Genomic DNA, 25,543 nt, shown 5'->3' on the forward strand with positions numbered 1-25,543 from the left:
TGTGGTGTGAGGTGGTTTGATCGAGTGAGTAACGTAAGGGTAAGAGAGATGTGTGGAAATAAAAAGAGCGTGGTTGAGAGAGCAGAAGAGGGTGTTTTGAAATGGTTTGGTCACATGGAGAGAATGAGTGAGGAAAGATTGACCAAGAGGATATATGTGTCGGAGGTGGAGGGAACGAGGAGAAGAGGGAGACCAAATTGGAGGTGGAAAGATGGAGTGAAAAAGATCTTGTGTGATCAGGGCCTGAACATGCAGGAGGGTGAAAGGAGGGCAAGGAATAGAGTGAATTGGAGCGATGTGGTATACCGGGGTTGACGTGCTGTTAGTGGATTGAATCAAGGCATGTAAAGCGTCTGGGGTAAACCATGGAAAGCTGTGTAGGTATGTATATTTGCGTGTGTGGACGTATGTATATACATGTGTATGGGGGTGGGTTGGGCCATTTCTTTCGTCTGTTTCCTTGCGCTACCTCGTAAATGCGGGAGACAGCGACAAAGCAAAAAAAAAAAAATATATATATATATATATATATATATATATATATATATATATATATATATATATATATTATAGTTTGTCGCTGTCTCCCGTGTTAGCGAGGTAGCGCAAGGAAGCAGATGAAAGAATGGCCCAACCCACCTACATACACATATGCATACCTATACATCTCAACGTATACATCTATATACACACACAGACATATACATATATACACATATACATAACTCATACTGTCTGCCCCTATTCATGCCTGTCGCCACCCCGCCACTTATGAAATGAAAACCCCCTCCCCCCGCATGTGCGCGAGGTAGCGCTAGGAAAAGACAACAAAGGCCACATTCGTTCACACTTAGTATGTATCTGTCATGTATAATGCACAGAAACCACAGCTCCCTTTCCACATCCAGGCCCCACAAAACTTTCCATGGTTTACGCCAGACACTTCACATGCCCTGGTTCAATCCATTGACAGCATGTCAACCCCGGTATACCACATCATTCCAATTCACTCTATTCCTTACATGTCTTTCACCTTCCTGCATGTTAAACACATATTAAGGGTTTACGATAAACCATGGAGTAGTCTGTTGGCGATGTACTCAAGTGAAACAAATGAGAGAAGTTTCAAAGGAAAAATATATACCATGCAGAGGAACAAAGCTAGGGATAATGGGAGTAAGCATAGATGAGAGGGCAAATTATGAAGAGATTTTGTTGTCCGGAAGAGATTCTTTATGATCAGTCCCTTCCACATAACTGCTAGAGAGTGGATTTGTGCAAGTGAGAATGTTGTTCGTATGTTCCTGATGCTACCCTGATAAGGCAGAAGCAATTGTGAATACGAAAATGAGTTATGCTCTTCAAGCCATCCAAACTTCCTCTTTGTTTCTTCTGATTTCTATTGTAACACTTTCTATGTGAATTATATATTTTATCAACAGGCAAAGCCACTAAGCTTTTTTCACATCCAACAGCTAAAGCTGGAAGGTGTGATCCAGCCTTCTTGTCATCCTCATCAGTCTGCTCTAGAGCAAGAGCTTGAAGGAGTGGCCAGAACTTTCAGCAAAGCTTGTGTGCCTGGCGAGTGGGCCACCTCTCCTACTGTGGATGATGCCCTCAGTATGTATTGCAAAAGGAAAAAAAACTTGAGTGTAAGAGTGCTGCAAAGGTACTAAGTAAATGCACTTGAGTTATAAGCATGAAATCAAAATTAGTAATAGTTGTGTGCAAGAGTTTGCTAATATTTGAAGACACATTAAAGCATTTCTCTAGTATAACAGGCTTTTCTTTGTATCTTCATGCAGTTTTCAGTAATGCAAACACTGCTGATTATAAAGTTGTAAAAATTAGAAAGTACCTTTTTTTAGTTCCAGTTACATTATTTTCCAGTGAATTAATCTGGAGATTTAAGTTAAAGATTTTAGGGCACCAATGTCCACATGAAAATACTGTTAATGTGAAATGAAGTAAATAAGGATGAAACAGGACAGTAAGTAAGATTAAGAAAACTGCAGGAACACCAAAGAAAGTAATAAATATGTGAGTTTGTTAGTGTAGCAAGGTTGCTTAAGGGATGTGAAAACTCTGTGAATGTGAGATATTGAAATATCTTTCGTAGTACCAGCTGATAAAAGGAGAACTGGTAACAATGGAACGGATTGTAAGGATTCTTTGAGCAGTTCATATGAGGAAAGAAATACTGGAATAGATTCAAGGAGGCTAGCAGAAATATGAGGAATGAAAAATTTCAAAGGAGTTATGTAACTGTGTAAGATGTGGTTAGTAAAGTATGAGGAGATTTGATATTAGGAGAACAACATAAAGCCATGTACTCTAGTGAAACAAATTAGAGAAGTTTCAGTGGAAAAGTATATACCATGCAGAGGAACAAAGCTAGGGATAATGGGAGTAAGCATAGATGAGAGGGTAAGTTATGAAGAGATTTTGTTGTCCGGAAGAGATTCTTTATGATCATCCTTTTGTATATTTGGAAGAATGGCCTAGATTGTAGATATGTAGATAATGTAAGAATACTTTTTCTTCTTTTTACAGAGCAGAAATATGAAGAATTGTGTTCAATGTGTGAAAGCAGGACATGTGACAGACAAGATGCCTATGCTGGATATAAAGGAGCTTTAAGATGTTTGACTGAGAATGGAGGAGATGTTGCCTTCAGCAAGATCAACATCGTCCAAGACTTCTTTTCAGTACGTGAAATGTTTTTGTCATAGTATATCTAAACTATGATTGTAGCTAGTTGAAATGATGTAACAGTAGCTGATACTGCTATGTAACTAAACCCCAGCTATCTTGTTAGAGGGATGTGGTGTCCAGTAAACCCTTCCTTGTGACAGTGTTGAGAGATAGAGTTACCAAGTAAAAGATCATCTGTATAAAGACTTCTGATAACAACTGATAGAAACATACTAAAGTTCTAACATGGAATTATCCTGCATGACAATCTATATATGGTCTCTACCATAAGATAACAAAGAAACATATCTGTATAGTACCTCAGGCATGTAATGATAACTACACATACAAATTAAAGCACCGAATGGTAGGAGTAAATGCACAAGAATATAATGGAATTGCTACTGAATAGCCATGTGGAACACTAAAATGGGTCATCCTTCAGCAGCCCTTCATTATCTCAAAGATGTTGGTTAGTATTATATTTGAACATTTCTGAGCTTGTGATGCACAGAAAAATGTACATCTATATATAGATGTTTAAAGGAACAAAATCAGTCAGTTTTCAGACAATCCATGTGCTGTTTCACTTGGTGAAGCGTTAAACCAGATTTGACAGTAACTATTGATCTGAACTGGGTCAGTGTACTTTCATTTTACTTACATTCTGAGTAGTAAATTGTTTCGATAACTAAACATATCCAACGCAATGAAACCATTACCATATAGTTACATACAATATTTTTCTTTACCGTTAACCACCTGCATCACTATTAACCACATGTTATATATACATAATATGAGCATTGACCACAAATGTATTTACACAACCAGTTTTGCACCTCTCTTTCAAGGCTGCACACTGATCCTGGGTGATGGCTGAGGTGTTAGTTTGTGATAATTTATCCCCACAGTCAGTCAGCCTTTTGCTATGCCAATGAGAGCACATTTTCATGAGTTTTCTAGAAGGGAAACTGAGTAACTTTTACCTAGATTCAGAGGACCAGACAGGAGTTGATTCTGAAGTACATGATGAAGATGATGATCTGTCATCAGGTTGTGTGGAGTTATTTTATGGATGTTGACTCTCAGCTTTGAAAGGTGACTAAGATAAGGTTGAAAGGTGACTAAGATAAGGTAGAAGGTTTTCTAGTAAAAGTGGAAGTTGTGGTGCCTGCTTGACCTTGACAACACTGCATCTGATTGGTGTAGCTAATGATTTTACAAATTTTGTAGTTTTGCTGTTATGAGAAAAAAAAAACAGTAATCATAATAATTACAGTATAATGAGAAATGATGTATCGTATGAGATTAAACATAATGATAATCAGTAACTAATTTTTCAGTGTAAATAAAATGAAAGATAAAATTTGCAGTTGCAAGTCTTGACATTCATGCCTTACTTCTTTACCTTTCATGCATTGAGATGAAACATCTACAAAATTTCAGCATAATTAGTGATATTTTTAGAGTGAAAATAGTGAATGAAATATACCTCTGAAGTTGTTTCTATCATTGATATATGAATATCGTTGAAATAAATTTAAATGCATAAAAAAGTGAAATTAAATTTTGAAGATTAGAAAGAGAAACTCAGTTTTCATATAAGATGCCTCTGAACTCTCAAGAACTCATTGTAGGTTTTTCTTTGTCCTACATTACTGATATTTCTTATTTTGAGGTTTCTTGATTCTGAATGTCAAGATGATATTAGAACTCCAGAAAAGTATAAGTATATGCTCTATACTGTTTTGGTGGCCTGTAGGGACAACACTTTTTAGACAGGTATGGACCACTGACTGAATTCTTGTATGAAAAAACCAAAGTCTTGGCTACACTATTCTTAGGTAAGAAAAGAATAATAAGTCTCTTCTGTCCTACCTATCACAGGTGTTATGGTGGATATAAACACACTTTCCAATAGTATGTATCAATGTTACAGAGACCTACACCAGTATTAAGAAAATTCAACCTCATTATTATCAACTTCTTACATTGGACTTGACTGAAGAAGTGCTTAAAACTGTATCTTCTTTCCCAAAGATTCCTCTTTTCATAGTACGAGAATATATAGCTTTTACAAAATTTCTACAAATCTTTTGAAGAAAACTGTTTAGGGAACCCTGTCTTCATATTAACACCTGTTACCAGTTGAAAATCTTGTTAAAGCTTTACAGGCATACATTTCCTCAGTACTAAGGTTTTATGGATTGCATCAACAGGTAAAGATGTATCTACTGAAATGGCAGAGACTGCAAAATTCCTATCAAGAAAAACTACATTTTCATTCCTACAATTCATTCTGCATTGCAGGGTCTGAATAAAAGCCTCCTCAAAGAGGCTTAAAAGAATTTCAAAAGCATGATAAAAGCTTTTTGTAGATGAACTGCTTCAAAATATGCTATAAGAGTAGCTGTAAGTTGCTCATTGAGATTCAGGTGTCATCCTCAACATATCTTAGAATTGTGGATGATAGACAGATGAGCTTTCAGATGCCAAGAAAAGTGATTAGGTGTGGCTTTGAAAAAGTTGTCTAACCTTCTCTTGCAAATCAAGAGGCTAAACCTTAACTCATTTGTTAAAGAAAAAATATTGAGCCAACTGAGGAACCTGCTTATAAGAGCATTAGTTTTTCCAGTTTTGAAAAGAAAGACTTAGGAATGGTGAGAATGATTCTGGACCTTCTGAGATTAAACAGATCAGATAAAGCAATGAAATTAAAAGAAAAACTATAACGTAATTATGCTTCACTTTAGAAAGATGTGTGAATCATAAGCATTGATCTGAGGGATACTTTGTCTTTCTTTCAAACTATTCGCCATTTCCCGCATTAGCGAGGTAGCGTTAAGAACAGAGGACTGGGCCTTTGAGGGAATACCCTCACCTGGCCTGAATTCTCTGTTCCTTCTTTTGGAAAATTAAGAAAAAAAAAAAAAACGAGAGGGGAGGAGGATACATGCTGGTGTATTCGACTTCACTGGATGCCAAGGGAACTTGACAATTTAGAACAATGCCTTTCAAAATAAACATGGTACCTTATTTTTACTAGATTGATAACAACTGTCTTTACAAAGTGGTAGTTTTGGCATATTTCAATGACTTCCTGATTATGGCAGTCAAAAGCAGTCTGTTAGATAAAGTCACTAGTTAGAGATATTTACCAGGACACTGATTTCATTACAAGCGAGGAAAAAACTTCAGCCTCTGCCAGAATGGAACACCTGGCTTCAGATATGATGATACTTCTAAACAAGTCCACTTTGTTTATCAACAAACAAGGCTTAGATTGTACAGGCCAAAAGAGTTGCAAGCAATAAGTGTGTTATTATGTATGAATAGGTTCTTATTAGAGAAAGGAAAAGATGGAGTACAAGACTTACCACATGAGATTTATGAAGTTCTGAAATTGCAGACCAACAAAGAAAATGTGCAAAAACCCTGTGTTATGGAAAGCCTTTGAAGACCTGCTGAATGTTTAGACATACATCAGACTTTGGATGAAGTTTCTATTAACTGGAGAATCACATAGAGGTAGGAGGACACAGTTATTAGCTTATTAGCAGCAGAGAATTGATGGTTTTCTGGCTATTCCTTTTACTGAACACACTGAAGCTAGGTTGAGGAGTGATGATCTACACCACAGATGTTCAGTGCCTTATGAATAGTCATTTGTGCCATTTCTCTCCCTTTTCTAGAGATGACCATTCATATTCTAACTTAGTACCCCCAAAGAATCGGTTTATTTGATGGTCTTTTCTACACAGAGTTTGTTATGATATGGACAGGTGCCCTGATAAGATCAAAGACTATGTCATCGCTTATGAAAAGGGAAGCAGCAGCTTTCCAGTGGATCATGTCACTGAGGATGAAGGTCATCATTCTTCCTCAGAGATATGTTTCTCCAATTTTTTTTATTGGAAGTAAATGGAGATCAGTGCCATGATCATTGATATGAATGTTTGGCCACAGACTTAGCTTTTCCTGTGATAGAGATCCTAGAAATGATTCTGAAATGACTAGTTTTTGGGTTCAGTGACTTAATAGTCCCAAAGTGAAAAATTTCATTGGTGCAGGAGACTTGATGTAGAGGTGCCATTCTTTGTGCAGGACTCTCCAGTCTCACATAAAGTCACTAACATCAAGAAAAGGTTCAGAACTGAAACCTTTTGTTTTGGAATCTTTATATTTGTTGATATAGTGAAGGATGTATAGAAGAAAGTATGGGAAATGCATAACAGCTGATTTTATGAACATGTTAACCCTTTAAAAATCTTTTCAGTGAGTCTTTTCAGTTCAATCAAGGATCACTGGAAAATTGATTAGAATGATTAAAGGTTTTCTTTAGCCTTTTGCATAGCACGAATAAAGCCAGTAAGGATATAGCATCATACAAAAGTGCACTTTGTCGTTGGATTTAACATTGAGGTTTCTAGCAGTATTTGGAATAAGCTGTTGAAATTCTTTATTCTTAGAAAATTGATAGGCTCTCCAGTTTGGCCCAGGTAGGAGTTGTAGAAGTTCTTCAACCTTTTAAAATGCTAGTTTTCTGAGTTTGCAACATTCCTTATGAACACTATTTTGTGGCTGAAGAATTTGGGCAGTGACTATAAGTGACAATATACTAAAATTTGTAGATCAACTTTTATGAGTGACAAATAATCCAAACTCAAAGTTTCTTTTTATAATTAGACAAAGCACGAATAAAGCCAGTAAGGATGGAGCATCACACAAAAGTGTACTTTGTCGTTGGATTTAACATTAAGGTTTCTAGCAGCATTTGGAATAAGCTGTTGAAATTCTTTATTCTTAGAAAATTGATAGGCTCTCCAGTTTGGCCCAGGTAGGAGTTGTAGAAGTTCATCAACCTTTTAAAATGTTAGTTTTCTGAGTTTGCAGCATTCCTTATGAACACTATTTTGTGGCTGAAGAATTTGAACAGTGACTAAAAGTGACAATATACTAAAATTTGTAGATCAACTTTTATGAGTGACAAATAATCCAAACTCAAAGTTTCTTTTTATAATCAGACAAGTAAGTTTAGGGCATATACCAAGTATGATAGTCCCAAAATCATGTTTAGAAGCTGATCCTTTTGTAGGAATCTCTTGTTGGATGTGATTAGCAAAGAAAGATTAAGGCATTTAACAAATGTCTTTATTAAGATAATGGCTCTTCTTAGATGTGATCAGCCTTATTTGAGCCCTTATAGGTAATGAATGATGTGGGTTGGTTGCTGGGTGGCATCGCTTGTAGCTCTGCATTTATTATGTCGGTCTGGTCAAGTTTCTGGGTCTCTGTGAACAAGTATTAGCAGGCCCTATACATATTATGGTGATCAAAGAGGGTGAAATCTCGGTGTATGCACTTTTTTAAATACGTTAGATATGTGAGCAAGTGATGAATATGTTAAATATGTGAGCAAGCTCTCCTTTAGGTGCTCATAGGTCTCTACTTCTAGGGGAAAAATATTTCAATGGTTTTCATACTTAAAATCCACATCTCTTTGATTTTTCATCTGGAATTTTTTGAAATGCAAATACAGATGGGTGGAGAGTTAAGTATACCTGTATACTGAATGCAAGAGCCAAGTTATAAGGAAAGTAGTTTTTCTGCCTATAAGTAGTCACAGGTTTGGGAGGGGGCAAAGGTTCTGGAAGCAATGAAGAATGTGTTGAAGGAAAGAATGTTATCTCGTATAACAAAAATGGGTATGTTTGAAGGAATAGTAGTTCCAGTAATATTATATGGTTGTGAGGCATGGGCTATAGGTAGGGTTGTACGGAGGAGGGGGAATGTGTTGGAAATGAAATATTTGAGGACAATATGTGGTGTGAGGTGGTTTGATCGAGCAAGTAATGTAAGGGTAAGAGAGATGTGTGGAAATAAAAAGAGTATGGTTGAGAGAGCAGAAGAGGGTGTGCTGAAATGGTTTGGACTTATGGAGAGAATGAGTGAGGAAAGATTGACAAAGAGGTTATATGTGTCAGAAGTGGAGAGAACAAGGAGAAGCAGGAGACCAAGTTGGAGGTAGAAGGATGGAGTGAAAAACATTTTGAGGGATTGGGGGCCTAAACATACAAGAGGGTGAGAGGTTTGCAAGGAATAGAATGAAATGGAACGATGTGGTATGCTGGGGTTGATGTGTTGTCACTGGGCTGAACCAGGGCATGTGAAACGTCTGGGGTAAACCTTGGAAAGGTCTGTGGGGCTAGATGTGGATAGGGAGCTTTGGTTTCAATGCATTACATATGACAGCTAGAGACTGAGTGTGAACAAATGTGGCCTTTTTTGTCTGTATTCCTGGCACTCCCTCACTGAAGCAGGGGATAGCGATGCTATTTCCTTGTGGGGCGGGATAGTGACAGGAATGGATGAAGGCAAACAAGTATGAATATGTACATGTGTATGTATGTAGTGTCTGCGTATGTGTATGTATATGTTTGTATATGCTGATATGTATATGTATGTATATGTGTGTATGTGGGCATTTATGAATATGTATGGGTGGATGGGCCATTCTTTGTCTGTTTTCTGATGCTTCCTCACTGACGTGGGAAATAACGATTATGTATAATATATAAATATAAATGTATAATATATAAATATAAATAAGTATTTATTAAAGGCGTGAAAGGCGTGCAAGGAATAGAGTGAATTGGAACAGTGTGGTATACCGGGGTCGATGAGCTGTCATTGGAGTGAACCAAGGTATGTGAAGTGTTTGGGGTAAATCATGGAAACTTTTGTGGGGGCTGGATGTAGAAAGGGAGCTGTGGTTTCAGTGCATTTCACATGACAGCTAAAGATTGAGTGTGAAAGAATGTGGCCTCTGTTGTCCTTTCCTAGCGCTACCTCGCGCACGCGCGCACGGGAGGAGGGGGTGCCATTTCATGTGTGGTGGGGTGCAATGGGAATGGATGAAGGCAGCAAGTATGAATATGTACATGTGTATATATATATGTATATGTCTGTGTATGTATATGTATGTATACGTTGAAATGTATAGGTATGTATATGTGCATGTGTGGGCGTGTATGTATATACATGTGTATGTCGCTGGGTTGGGCCATTCTTTTGTCTGTTTCTTTGCGCTACCTCGCTAATGCGGGAGACAGCGACAAAGTATAATAGAAAGAATAGAATAAAAGTATTTATAAGTAGTGTACAGTCCTTGTGCTGGTGCATCCACATCTGTCCATTTTCTGTATGATGACATTCTTGAATTGACAGAAACATTATTATACTTCTCATGGATGTGCATGTATTTGGACTTATAACTAAAAGTGGTTAATAGGTAAAATAGGTTATTTTACAAATGAATTATTGAAATTTGTTAGATTGTGATTAGTATATGGGAAGGAAATGAGAGATAGAATTTCTACTACAGTAGATGAGTATGTGAGCATGTATAATGGCCCATAGTGTTTAGAACTTGATAATGGAACTTTCTTAGATGATTCCAATCATTGCTTATTACTACTTCCTCCATAAAACTAGAATTTGTGAGGTGAGGAACAGTCAAAAGCTTTTTACAAATAACCCTTCTTCACAACTCTCCTTTTTAAGATATTGCATGTACTGCAGGTGAAAAGAACATTGTATATAACAAGTGCTCTTGAAGATTTACTTTCAAATTTTTTCATAGCTGCATATCACTATAGGGATTTCCTGTAATTTGTCAGTGTTTTTAATATTTTTTTCTCCTCCATCAGCAAGACCGAACAGTGAATGTGAACGAATATGCCCTACTGTGTCAGGAGGGTCACACTGTCAACATCGATTCTCCTGAAGCTGCTAATTGTTTCTGGGCTGCCCGACCCTGGGACACCTATGTCACTCACGGGGGAGCCAGGTTAGAAAAAAGTGACTTTTTTTCTCTTTCAGTGAGTAATATGCACGAGTCCTGACCTCTGGCAAAATATCATCTTAGTGCCCATCAGTAGGTATATACGAGTACAGTGGGAAAACATATATTAGAATGCTCCATGGAATATGACATGGTCATCTGTTGGCTTTACTCTAAATTAGGACTATAAGATAGCAGAGATAAAGACAGCATAATAAGAAGGCCTCATCTTGCTGTCTGGCAACAACATCCAGTATCTATCTATATGTGTCTCTGGCACCTGTTCCCTTCTGGAATTTTCTCAAGGAGATGGCCATGGCTATAGTCTCCATAACCAGTGAACTTCAGTGCTGCTTCTTAGCCTTTAGTGCCTCACCCTTAACAGGCTACTGGCTGAGGGCAAGTCTAGTGCTGTGTTTGCAGAGGCACCTACCTAATGTTTCTGCTAACTACTTCTACCGAATGTTTCTACCTAAAATCTCTTATCTAGATGTTCCTACCTTCTGCTTCTATCTATTGCTCCTACTACTTTGCCAAAAGGCAGGGCTAACACATGGTGCTCATCACAGGGAAATCTAGAGTTACAAAGAATGGGTCGTGTGAGTAAAGCGTTGTCAAGTGTTATGTGTGCCAAGGAGAGAGTTTATGTGTATGGTCAGAATGCCTGTAGTCTATGTGTGGGTGAGGCAGAAAGATAAGACAGCTCTCTGGATCAGAGGAGTGCAATTTGACACCTACTGAAGTGCTGGCTCACTATGCAGTTGTCACTAACCCTAGTGATACCCAGGCAGGTGGTACTGGTAGTATCCCTCCCTGGTCTTTGGCTGCCAACTAACTACTACCTACCAGTATCCAGTAGGAAAAAGAATAGAAGAAAAACTATGAATTACAGAAGCAGAGTAAATGTGGAATGCTGTAAAACAATGAAATGGGATTTGTATTTGTTGCTGTCTGTACTATATTACTTTGCTTTACTGCACTGTGCTACTGTTTACTGTACAGTTTTAAGCTGTAATATACTCTGGCATAGTTTTGGTCAGTGAAGTCATTTTACAGATCTGGGGTGAATGAAAATATGTAGATTTTGTATTTAATCCCCTGGTTAGAACAAAACAACAGAAAGGGCTTACTGGAGGGTTATCTTAACCTCTAAAGGAATGACTTATAGGGGTGAGGACTTGCCATAGGAAAGATGGAAACTATTTATGATTCTTTTTTTTTACTTTAAAAATATTAAGGTTCTGAAGAACTGTTGAACTTATAGAGCTGGTCAAAAGAAACTGGCTATATTGGCCATTCTTCATTGGGAAAGTTACTTCAAAACAGAACAGAGAATACAGTAGCTTTATACTCTTCATACATTAGTTTGTCTTTTGAAACTAGTCATACTCACACATGGATAACCTTTTATGGAAAAGAATTTCATAGAATGGGGGCTGGATCACCTCTTTTCTTGTTCTCTTAGTCTTGTTCTTGTGAATAGCCTCATATGAAAAAGAACTTCAATGTGAAATGAAAACTTTAGCAGCTTTAGCTGTATTATGATGTATACAGTTGTTATTCAACAAAACTGGTTATAATGACTTGTGAATGATCTCACGGGAAAAGACTTTTACAAAAGAGCAGGAACTGGAGCATGCCTGCTATTCTGCTTATAGAAACTGGTTTAGAGAATCTGATTATATTGTCTGAGAATAGAATCACAGGGCAGCTCTATTTATGTTGAAAGAGAGAAGACGAATCCTTTTACCTACAAACTCTTGCGTCCTTACAGAAGGCAAAGAAGGGCCTCTCTGCCATGCTAAGTCTAGTGCTTAAGGACCACACCATGGTTCCTCCAGCATTTCAGTTAACCGAATGTTCCTTTAAAGGGAACAAATTATCGAATAGGAAATTTAGAAGCACAGATAGATGGGAGCTATTCCAAGTGATAACATGAGAATGTTTCCTGGGGTGGTTTCCAATAGAGAGCCCATCAGTATGTTTGTAAAGACCACCATTTATATCAGAATATTTGATTTTCAACTGACAATTCTAATAATCTCTGGAACTGTTGTTTACTCAAGTTATAAAAGTGAGAGGTATCATCAGTAAATTGTTGTTTAACTAATATATTAAGTCCCTTCTAGTGAAATAATTGTAAGTGTTAGTTGAACATCTACTTACTGAGGACCCCTTAAACTTGTATCTACCTATAATTATGCCAAAGGTGAAAAATCAGTCTCATCAAAGAACTTCACACTTCAAAGGCCCTGGGAAACACCAGGACTCTTTCATCGATATTGGTCCTGAGGTAATCATAGATATATATACATATATACTTAACAATGAAATGCCTTTAGTTTGAAGATGATTGGGACCAAACAACTGCCAAACTGGCAATTTTTTTCTTATAGATACTAATTGTTTCTAAGGACAATTTACAAAGCATCTGTTGATAAGGTGCTTTCATCTAATTTCCAGCTCTCTAATACAACAGGGACTCCAGTTTAATTTATTGGATGCATTCCTGGAAATTGTTACTCTAAGTGAAATCATTTTAAACAAAGCCAACTTTACCAAAGACATTTCTAAAATGAATATAATTTCTTGAGGAATATTTATGGATACAATTCCTCACATATTCTGGTCCATGTGTTACTTAAATCCATTAAGGTTACCATCATATGGTAAAGCAATTTTCTGATTTAAAAAGGGTATCAACCAGTGTCATATTGCCTGATGATATTACTGTTGTCCACTATCATGCCAAACATTGCTTTAATATTCCTCTGGGATAGGGGAGAAAGAATACTTCCCATGTATTCCCCGCTTGTCATAAAAGGCAACTAAAGGGGGTGAGACCAGGTGGCTGGAAAGCCCCATCTCCTTGTATTTAGATTTCTAAAAGGGGAAACAGAAGAAGGAGCCAATTGGGGAGTGCTCATCCTCCTCGAAGGTTCAGATTGGGGTGTCTGAATGTGTTTGGATGTAACCAAGATGGGAAAGGAGAGATGTGTGGTGGGGTGGCGATGGGAATAAATAAAGGCAGACGGCATGAAGTATGTACATGTGTATATATGTATATGTCTGTGTGTGTATATATATGTATATGTTGAGATGTATAGGTATGCATATTTGTGTGTGGGGACATGTGAGTATATACATTTGTATGTGGGTAGGTTGGGCCATTCTTTCCTCTGTTTCCTTGCGCTACCTCGCTAACGCGGGAGACAGCGACAAAGCAAAATAAATGATAAAAAAAATGATAATGTATTTATATTACCCTGTACCCTATTACCCTCTTACCCTATTATTACTTACTCAATCAAACCACCTCACACTACATATTGCCCTGAAACATCTCATTTCCAGCACGTCCACCCTCCTCCGCACAACTCTATCCATAGCCCACGCCTCACAACCATACAGCATTGTTGGAACCACTATTCCTTCAAACATACCCATTTTTGCTTCCCATGATGATGTTCTCGACTTCCACACATTCTTCAAGGCTCCCAGAATTTTCGCCCCCTCCCCCACCCTATGATTCACTTCCAGTTCCATGGTTCCATCTGCTGCCAAATGCACTCCCAGATATCTAAAACACTTCACTTCCTCCAGTTTTTCTCCATTCAAACTTACCTCCCAATTGCCTCGACCCTTAACCCTACTGTACCTAATAACCTTGCTCTTATTCACATTTACTCTCAACTTTCTTCTTTCATACACTTTACCAAATCTGTCACCAGCTTCTGCAGTTTCTCACATGAATCAGCCACCAGTGCTGTATCATCAGCGAACAACGAATGACTCTGTCCCGAGCTCGCATATCCACAACAGACTGCATACTTGCCTCTCTTTCCAAAACTCTTGCATTCACCTCCCTAACAACCCCATCCATAAACAAATTAAACATCCATGGAGACAACACACACCCCTGCCTGCAAACCTACATTCACTGAGAACCAATCACTTTGCTCTCTTCCCACACGTACACATGCCTTACATCCTCGATAAAAACTTTTCACTGCTTCTAACAAATTACCTCCCACACCATATATTCTTAATGCCTTCCACAGAGCATCTCTATCAACTGTATCATATGCCTTCTCCAGATCCATAAATGCTACATGCAAATCCATTTGCTTTTCTAAGTATTTCTCACATACATTCTTCAAAGCAAACACCTGATCCACACATCCTCTACCACTTCTGAAACCACACTCTTCTTCCCCAATCTGATGCTCTGTATATCACTTCACCCTCTCAATCAATACCCTCCCATATAATTTACCAGGAATACTCAACAAACTTATACCTCTGTAATTTGAGCACTCACTCTTATCCCCTTTGCCTTTGTACAATGGCACTATGCATGCATTCCGCCAATCCTCAGGCACCTCACCATGAATCATACATACATTAAATGACCTTACCAACCAGTCAACAATACAGTCACCCCCTTTATTAATAAGTTCCACTGCAATACCATCCAAACCTGCTGCCTTGCTGGCTTTCATCTTCTGCAATGCTTTTACTACCTCTTCTCTGTTTACCAGATCATTTTCCCTAACCCTCTCACTTTGCACACCACCTCGACCAAAACACCCTATATCTGCCACTCTATCATCACACACATTCAACAAACCTTCAAAATACTCATTCTATCTCCTTCTCACATCACCACTACTTGTTATCACCTCCCCATTAGCCCCCTTCACTGAAGTTCCCATTTGTTCCCTTCTCTTATGCACTTTCTTTACCTCCTTCCAAAACATTTTTTTATTCTCCCTAAAATTTGGTGATACTCTCTCATTTGCCCTCTTTTTCACCTCTTGCACCTTCCTCTTGACCTTCTGCCTCTTTCTTTTATACATTTCCCACTCATTTGCATTATTTTCCTGAAAAAATTGTCCAAATGCCTCTCTCTTCTCTTTCACTAATAATCTTACTTCTTCATCCCACCACTCACTACCCTTTCTAATCTGCCCACCTCCCACGCTTCTCATGCCACAAGCATCTTTTGCGCAAGCCATCTCTGCTTCCCTAAATACATCCCATTCCTCCCCCACTCCCCTTACCTCCTTTGTTCTCACCTTTTTCCATTCTGTACTCAGTCTCTCCTGGTATTTCCTCACACAAGTCTCCTTCCCAAGCTCACTTACATTTTATTATCCCTGGGGATAGGGGAGAAAGAATACTTCCCGTGTATTCCCTGCATGTTGTAGAAGGCAACTAAAACGGGAGGGAGCGGGAAGCTGGAGATCCTCCCCCTCTCATTTTTTTTCGATTTTCCAAAAGAAGGAACAGAGAAGGGGGCCAGGTGAGGATATTCCCTCAAAGGCCCAGTCCTCTGTTCTTAACGCTACCTTGCTAACGCTGGAAATGGCGAATAGTTTGAAAGATATTTTATTATACTTTGTTGCTGTCTCCCGTGTTAGCGAGGTAGCACAAGGAAACAGACGAAAGAATTGCCCAACCCACCCACCCAACCTACATTTTCATGTTTCTGTATAGGGTGCAGCCTTAGAGTAGCATGAGCCTCAGAAAAGACGTCCTGAAGTTGAATTATGCATTAATCTATATAGGGAGTAAATTTATGTTAGTTTGATGTCTTATTTGTATTCATTAGTACTTACTGTATTGTATCTGATTTTTTTTTTTTTTTTTGCTTTGTTGCTGTCTCCCGTGTTTGCGAGGTAGCGCAAGGAAACAGACGAAAGAAATGGCCCAACCCACCCCCATACACATGTATATACATACGTCCACACACGCAAATATACATACCTACACAGCTTTCCATGGTTTACCCCAGACGCTTCACATGCCCTGATTCAACCCACTGACAGCACGTCAACCCCGGTATACCACATCGATCCAATTCACTATATTCCTTGCCCTCCTTTCACCCTCCTGCATGTTCAGGCCCCGATCACACAAAATCTTTTTCACTCCATCTTTCCACCTCCAATTTGGTCTCCCACTTCTCCTCGTTCCCTCCACCTCCGACACATATATCCTCTTGGTCAATCTTTCCTCACTCATTCTCTCCATGTGCCCAAACCATTTCAAAACACCCTCTTCTGCTCTCTCAATCACGCTCTTTTTATTTCCACACATCTCTCTTACCCTTACGTTACTTACTCGATCAAACCACCTCACACCACACATTGTCCTCAAACATCTCATTTCCAGCACATCCATCCTCCTGCGCACAACTCTATCCATAGCCCACGCCTCGCAACCATACAACATTGTTGGAACCACTATTCCTTCAAACATACCATTTTTGCTTTCCGAGATAATGTTCTCGACTTCCACACATTCTTCAAGGCTCCCAGAATTTTCGCCCCCTCCCCCACCCTATGATCCACTTCCGCTTCCATGGTTCCATCCGCTGCCAGATCCACTCCCAGATATCTAAAACACTTTACTTCCTCCAGTTTTTCTCCATTCAAACTTACCTCCCAATTGATTTGACCCTCAACCCTACTGTACCTAATAACCTTGCTTTTATTCACATTTACTCTTAACTTTCTTCTTTCACACACTTTACCAAACTCAGTCACCAGCTTCTGCAGTTTCTCACATGAATCAGCCACCAGCGCTGTATCATCAGCTAACAACAACTGACTCACTTCCCAAGCTCTCTCATCCCCAACAGACTTCATACTTGCCCCTCTTTCCAAAACTCTTGCATTCACCTCCCTAACAACCCCATCCATAAACAAATTAAACAACCATGGAGACATCACACACCCCTGCTGCAAACCTACATTCACTGAGAACCAATCACTTTCCTCTCTTCCTACACGTACACATGCCTTACATCCTCGATAAAAACTTTTCACTGCTTCTAACAACTTGCCTCCCACACCATATATTCTAAATACCTGATTTATGTATCTGATTATGTATCTGATTTATGTTCATAAATCTATCATATAAATTTTTCTTTTTGACATACCCTTTATTACATCAGTTACACAGTACCAAGTCCTTATACTGGTCTCATCTAATTTAGACATATTCTATGCCTTACAAAGATGTAAGAACAGGGATGGCAAGTGGAAATATTAGATGTGGGAATGATGCGAGATGTGGAAATGATATGAGGCATGAGAATGGAGCTGTATGAGAAGCAAAAGTGTATAAATTCTTAATTAGTAGTTGTTTTTGTATTGATTGTAATTTAGAGTTTGACATAGTTGACCTATGCATGGCATCATCTTTAGATAGAATTAGAAACAAAAATGATGTAGGTTTTTGATATATATATATCTACATTGATATTGTTTTCTTTTCAGTGATGCAAAAGTTGATGACCTCTTTGCAGCACTATCTCGAGCTAAGAGGAAAGGTGAAGAAAACATAAAACAAAACAAATGGTACGACACCACTTTGGGAATTCATGATTATTTCTTTGATATTACACCAGTCATTAGTGGCAACATGCAAACTGGAGATTACTATGCAAAAAGTAAGATTTGGAAATATTTTTGTTAACTTTTGTAAATGATGGGTACTTACAGGGTCTTTGTGGGTGTTGATGGGTCTCCTGTGGATCCAAGGCAGTTGAGTCATGTATATGACCTAATGCAAACAAGGGAAAACCCCCTTTATATAGGAACAGTCTTCCCTGTGAATATGTGGATGGTTGCATGCATTAAGTTAGTTCCTCCATCATTCCTCACAGACTCAGGTGGATAATCTAGACTGACTGTTACCAAAGTTATGTGAGTCACCATGAAGGGATTTGGTTGGTTCATGGCTGTGAGGGGACCATTGGAATAGATGGGTATATCACATGCTTAGTATTACCTTCAGTTACTGTCATACAGTTCTTTCAGTTACAGATTAACAGAACTGTAATGGGCTGAAGCTGTGAGTATGAAGTGTTTAGGAGAACCACAGTAAGGTCTATGGGGCTTTGTTCTGGATAGGAGGCTCTGGTTTCAGTGCAGTGTACATAGAATGGCAAAAGGTAGGAGCAAATGACATGAAGGGAGTGTTTGAGGAATGGGATGTATTTAGGGAAGCAGTGATGGCTTGTGCAAAAGATGCATGTGGCATGAGAAAGGTGGGAGTTGGGCAGATTAGAAAGGGCAGTAGTGGTCGGATGAAGTAAAGTTATTAGTGAAAGAGGAAAGAGAGGTGTTTGGATGATACTTACAAGGAAGAAGTGCATATGACTGGGAAATGTATAAAAGAAAGTGGCAGGAAGTCAAGAGAAGGTGCAAGGGTTGAAAAAGAGGGCAAATGAGAGTTAGCTTGAGAGAGTATCATTAATTTTAGGGAGAATAAAAAGATGTTTTGAAAGGAGGTAAATAACATGCATAAGACAAAAAAACAAATGGGAACATCAATGAAGTGGGTAAGTGGAGAAGTAATAACAGGAATTGATGAAGTGAGTTTTTTGAAGGTCTGTTGAATGTAGTTGATGATACAGTGTCTGATATAGGGTGTTCTGGTCAGGGTGGTGTGCAAAGTGACAAGGTCAGGGAAAATGGTTTGGTTAAGAGAAACAAGGTAGTGAAAGCTTTGCAGAAGATAAGGTCCAGCAAGGCAGTGAGTTTGGATGGTAATGCAGTGGAATTTTTTAAAAAAGAGGGTGACTGTGTTGTTGATTGGTTGGTAAGGATATTCAGTGTATGTATGGATCATGGTGAAGTGCCTGAGGATTGGCAGAATGCATGCAGAGTGCCATTGTGCAAAGGGAATGGGGATGAAGGTGAGTGTTCAAACTTCAGAGGCATAAGTTTGTTGAATATTCCTGAGAAATCATATGGGAGGGTATTGATTGAGAGGATGAAGACATGTACAGAGCATCAGATTGGGTAAGAGCATTGTGCTTTCAAAAGTGGTAGAGGATGTGTGGATCAGGTGTTTGCTTTGAAGAATGTATGTGAGAAATACTTAGTAAAACAGATGGATTTGTATATAGCATTTATGGATCTGTAGAAAGCATGTGATAGGATTGATAGAAATACTTTGTGGAAGGTTTTAAGAGTATATGGTGTGGGAGGTAAGTTGCTGGAAGCAGTGAAGAGTTTTTCCAAGGATGTAAGGCATGTGTATGAGTAGGAAGGGAGGAGAATGATTGGTTCCCAGAGAATGTCAGTTTGCAGCAGGGGTGCTTGTCCCCATGGTTGTTTGATTTGTTTATGAATGGGGTTTTTAGGGAGGTAAATGCAAGAGTTTTGGAGAGAGGGGCAAGTATGCAGTATCTTGGGGATGACAGGCCTTGGGAAGTGAGTCAGTTGTTGTTCGCTGATGGTACAGTGCTAGTGGCTGATTTCAGTGAGAAACTGCAGAGGTTAGTGACTGAGTTTGGGAAAGTGTGTGAAAGGAGAAAGTTAAGAGTAAATGTGAATAAGAGCAAGGTTATTAGGTTCAGTAGGATTGAGGGGCAATTTAATTGGGATATAAGTTTGAATGGAGACAAACTGGAAGAAGTGAAGTGTCCTAGATATCTGGGAGTGGACTGAGAAGTGAATAGAACCATGGAAATGGAAGTGAATCACAGAGTGGAGGAGGGGGTGAAGGTTCTGGGAGCGATGAAGAATGTATGGAAGGCCAGAATGTTATCTCGGAGAGCAAAAATGGGTATGTTTAAAGGACTATTAGTTACAACAATGTTATATGGTTGTATGGATCAGAGTGGATGTATTGGAAATGAAATGCTAAAAACAATATGTGGTGCGAGGTGATTTGATCGAGTAAGTAATGAAAGGGTAAAAGAGTTGTGTGGAAATATAAAGAATGTGGTTCAGAGAGCAGAAGACGGTGTGTTGAAATGGTTTGGATATATGGAGAGAATGAGTGAGGAAAGATTGACAAAGAGGATATATGTCAGAGGTAGAGGAGACAAGGAGAATTATGAGACCAAATTGGAGGTGGAAGGATGGAGTGAAAAAGATTTTGAGCAATCGGGGCCTGAACATACAGGACGGTGAAAGGCTTGCAAGGAATAGAGTGAATTGGAACTATGTTGTATACCGGGGTCGATGTGCTCTCGATGGATTGAACCAGGGCATGTGAAGTGTCTTGGGTAAATCATGGAAAGTTTTGTGGGGCCTGGATGTGGAAAGGGAGCTTTGGTTTCAGTGCATTACACTTGACAGCTAGAGACTGAATGTGAATGAATGTGGCCTTTTTGTCTTTTCCTAGTGCTACCTTGCAGGCACACGGTAGGGGGGTTGCTATTTCATGTGTGGCGGGGTGGCAACGGAATGGATGAAGGCAGAAAGTATGAATGTGTACATGTGTATATATGTATATGTCTCTGTATGTATATGTATGTATATGTTGAAATGTATAGGTATGTATATGTGCGTCTGTGGTCGTTTATGTTTACACATGTGTATGTGGGTGGGTTGGGCCATTCTTTCATCTGTTTCCTTGCTCTGCCATGCTAACATGGGAGACAGTGAAAAAGTATGAAATATAGAATATATATATATATATATATATATATTCTTTCAAACTATTCGCCATTTCCCGCATTAGCGAGGTAGCTTTAAGAACAGAGGACTGGGCCTTTGAGGGAATACCCTCACCTGGCCCAATTCTCTGTTCCTTCTTTTGGAAAATTAAAAAAAAATGAGAGGGGAGGATTTCTAGCCCCCCGCTCCCTCCCCTTTTAGTCGCCTTCTACGACACGCAGGGAATACGTGGGAAGTATTCTTTCTCCCCTATCCCCAGGGATAATATATATATATATATATATATATATATATATATATATATATATATATATATATATATATATATATATATATTTTCATGCATATTCGTCATTTCCCACATCAGCAAGGTAGCGTTAAGAACAGAGGACTGAACCTTCTCTGTTCTTTCTTTTGGAAAAGTAAGAACTGGAGGGGATGATTTCCAGCCAACCAGCCAGCTCCCTTTCCACATCCAGGCCCCACAGACCTTTCCATGATTTAAAATAAAAAAATACCAGGAAGTGTGAAAATGGCAGTTTGCTGTGCATAAATGTTTACAATAATAAACTTGTGATGGTTTTTGGTTTTACATTTTCTTTAACATGCACTTCACCTTTTTTCTAAATGACTGCTATAACACATATTCTTTTCTTTTTTATACATGCTTACCATTTCCCATTTTAAGAAGGTATCATAAACAAAGAAATGGACTTTCTAGCCCACAACCAACTTGTTGCCATGTATAACACACCAAAATCATATATACATATATATATATATATATGTATATATATATATATATCTTTTTTTATTATACTTTGTTGCTGTCTCCCGCATTAGCGAGGTAGTGCAAGGAAACAGACGAAAGAATGGCCCAACCCACCCACATACACATGTATATACATACACGTCCACACACACACATATACATACCTATACATCTCAACGTATACATGTATATATACACACACAAACATATGCATATATACACATGTACATAATTCATACTGTCTGCCTTTATTCATTTTCATCTATTATATTTTTTCACTGTCTCCTGCGTTAGTGAGGTAGCGCAAAGAAACAAACGAAAGAATGGCCCAACCCACCCACATACACATGTATATATATACACGTCCACACACGCACATGTACATATCTATACATTTCAACGTATACAGATATACACATGTACATAATTCATAATTGCTGCCTTTATTCATTCTTATTGCCACCCCGCCACACATGAAAAGACAATAACCTCCTCTCGCACACATGTGAGGTAGCGCTAGGAAAAGACAACAAAGGCCACATTCGTTCACACTCAGTCTCAAGCTGTCATGTATAATGCACTGAAACCACAGCTCCCTTTCCATATCCAGGCCCCACAAAACTTTCCATGGTTTACCCCAGACACTTCATATGCCCTGGTTCAATCCATTGACAGCACATTGACCCCGGTATACCACATCATTCCAATTCACTCTATTCCTTGCACGCCTTTCACCCTCCTGCATGATCAGGCCCTGATCGGTCAAAATCTTTTTCACTCCATCCTTCCATCTCCAATTTGGTCTCCCACTTCTTGTTCCCTCCACCTCTGACACATATATCCTCTTTGTCAATCTTTCCTCACTCATTCTCTCCATGTGTCCAAACCATTTCAATACACCCTCTTCTGCTCTCTCAACCACACTCTTTTTATTACCACACATTTCTCTTACCCTTTCATTACTACTCGATCAAACCACCTCACACCACATATTGTCCTCAAACATCTCATTTCCAACACATCCACCCTCCCCCACACAACCCTATTTATAGCCCACGCCTCGCAACCATATGACATTGTTGGAACCACTATTCCTTCAAACATAACCATTTTTGCTTTCTGAGATAATGTTCTTGCTTTCCACGCATTTTTCAATGCTCCCAGAACTTTCGCCCCCTCTCCCACCCCATGACTCACTTCCACTTCCATGGTTCCATCTGCTGCCAAATCCACTCCCAGATGTCTAAAACGCTTCACTTCCTCCAGTTTTTCTCCATTTAAACTTACCTCCCAATTGACTTGTCCCTCAACCCTACTGTACCTAATAACCTTGCTCTTATTCACATTTACTCTCTACTTTCTTCTTTCACACTTTTTACCAAACTCAGTCACCAGCTTCTGCAGTTTCTCACCCAAATCAGCCACTAGCGCTGTATCATCAGCAAACAACTGACTCACTTCCCAAGCCCTCTCATCCACAACAGACTGCATACTTGCCCCTCTCTCCAAAACTCTTGCATTCACCTCCCTAACAACCCCAGCCATAAACAAATTAAACAACCATCACACACCCCTACTGCAAACCGAGATTCACTGAGAACCAATCACTTTCCTCTCTTCCTTCCAGCAACTTGCCTCCCACACAATATACTCTTAATACCTTCCACAAAGCAACTCTATCAATTCTATTATTCGCCTTCTCCAGATCCATAAATGCTACATACAAATCCATCTGTTTTTCGAAGTATTTCAAACATACATTCTTCAAAGCAAACACCTGATCCACACATCCTCTACCACTTCTGAAACCACACTGCTCTTTCCCAATCTGATGCTCTGTACATGCCTTCACCCTCTCAATCAATACCCTCCCATATAATTTCCCAGGAATACTCAAGAAACTTATACCTCTGTAATTTAAACACTCACCTTTATCCCCTTTGCCTTTGTAGAATGGCACTATGCATGCATTCCGCCAATCCTCAGGCACCTCACCATGAGCCATACATACATTGAATATCCCCACCAACCAGTCAACAACACAGTCACCCCCTTTTTTAATAAATTCCACTGCAATGTTATCCAAGCCTGCCGCCTTGCCGGCTTTCATCTTCCGCAATGCTTTCACTATCTCTCCTCTGTTTACCAAATCATTCTCCCTAACCCTCTCTATTCACACACCACCTCGACTAAAACACCCTATATCTGCCACTCTATCATCAAACACATTCAACAAACCTTCAAAATACTCACTCCATTTCCTTCTCACATCACCACTACTTGTTATTACCTCCCCATTAGCCCCCTGTACCGATGTTCCCATTTGTTTTCCTGTTTTACACACTTTATTTATCTCTTTCCAAAACATCTTTTTATTCTCCCTAAAATTTTATGATACTCTCTCCCCCCAACTCTCATTTGCCCTCTTTTTCACCTCTTGCACCTTTCTCTTGACCTCCTCCCTCTTTCTTTTATACATTTCCCAGTCATAGGCACTATTTCCTTGCAAAAATTGTTCAAATGCCTCTCTCTTCTCTTTCACTAATAATTTTACTTCTTCATCCCACCACTCACTACCCTTTCTAATATGCCCATTTCCCCACCTTTCTCATGCCACAAGCATCTTTTGCGCAAGCCATCACTGCTTCCCTGAACACATCCCATTCCTCCCCCACTCCCTTTACGTCCTTTGCTCTCACCTTTTTCCATTCTGTGCTCAGTCTCTCCTGGCACTTCTTCACACATCTCCTACCCAAGCTCACTTACTCTCACCACTCTCTTCACCGCAACATTCTCTCTTCTTTTCTAAAAACCTCTACAGATATTCACCTTCGCCTCTGCAAGATAATGATCAGACATCCCTCCAGTTGCACCTCTCAGCACATTAACATCCAAATGTCTCTTTTTCATGCGCCTATCAATTAACACATAATCCAATAATGCTCTCTGGCCATCTCTCCTAGTTACATACATATACTTATGTATATCTCTTTTTAAACCAGGTATTCCCAATCACCAGTCCTTTTTCAGCACACAAATCTATAAGCTCTTCACCATTTCCATTTACAAAACCAAACATCCCATGTACACCAATTATTCCCTCAACTGCCGCATTACTCACCTTTGCATTCAAATCACCCATCACTGTAACCCAGTCTCGTGCATCAAAACTGCTAACACACTCACTCAACTGTTCCCCAATCACTTGCCTCTCATGATCTTTCTTCTCATGCCCATGTGCATATGCATCAGTAATCACCCATCTCTCAATTCACTTTCAGTTTTACCCATATCAATCTAGAGTTTACTTTTTTACACTCTATCACATACTCCCACCACTCCTGTTTCAGGAGTAGGGCTACTCCTTCCTTTGCTCTTGTCCTCTCACCAACCCTTGACTTTACTCCCAAAACATTCCCAAACCACTCTTCCTCTTTACCCTTGAGCTTCGTTTCACTCAGAGCCAAGACATCCAGGCTCCTTTCCTCAAACATACTACCTATCTCTCCTTTTTCTCATCTTGGTTATATCCACAGACATTTAGACACTCCAATCTGAGCCTTCGAGGAGGATGAGCACTCCCCGCATGACTCATCCTTCTGTTTCCCCTTTTAGAAAGTTCAAAGTTAAAATACAAGGAGGGGAGGGTTTGTAGCCCCCTGCTTCTGTCCTCTTTAGTCGCCTTCTACAACACGCGGGAATGCATGGAGAGTATTCTTTCTTCCCTATCTCTAGGATATATATATATTTATTTATTTATATCTATTTTGCTATGTTGCTTTCTCCCGCATTAGCGAGGTAGCG

At 39.2% G+C, this 25,543-nt stretch overlaps 1 protein-coding gene across 1 annotated transcript in view; it reads left to right on the plus strand.

The window, feature by feature from the left end:
- LOC139750955 (uncharacterized) overlaps window positions 1-25,543 on the plus strand; it is a 247,202-nt gene that overhangs the window by 184,621 nt on the left and 37,038 nt on the right. Inside the window, exons 19-22 of the mRNA XM_071665896.1 lie at window positions 1,476-1,620; window positions 2,554-2,708; window positions 10,407-10,546; window positions 17,830-18,002. Of these exons, the coding sequence (XP_071521997.1) occupies window positions 1,476-1,620; window positions 2,554-2,708; window positions 10,407-10,546; window positions 17,830-18,002 (613 nt within the window). The remainder of the gene's footprint in view (window positions 1-1,475; window positions 1,621-2,553; window positions 2,709-10,406; window positions 10,547-17,829; window positions 18,003-25,543) is intronic.

Source organism: Panulirus ornatus, chromosome 10 (genome assembly GCF_036320965.1).
Source record: "Panulirus ornatus isolate Po-2019 chromosome 10, ASM3632096v1, whole genome shotgun sequence".
Lineage (NCBI taxonomy): Eukaryota > Metazoa > Arthropoda > Malacostraca > Decapoda > Palinuridae > Panulirus > Panulirus ornatus.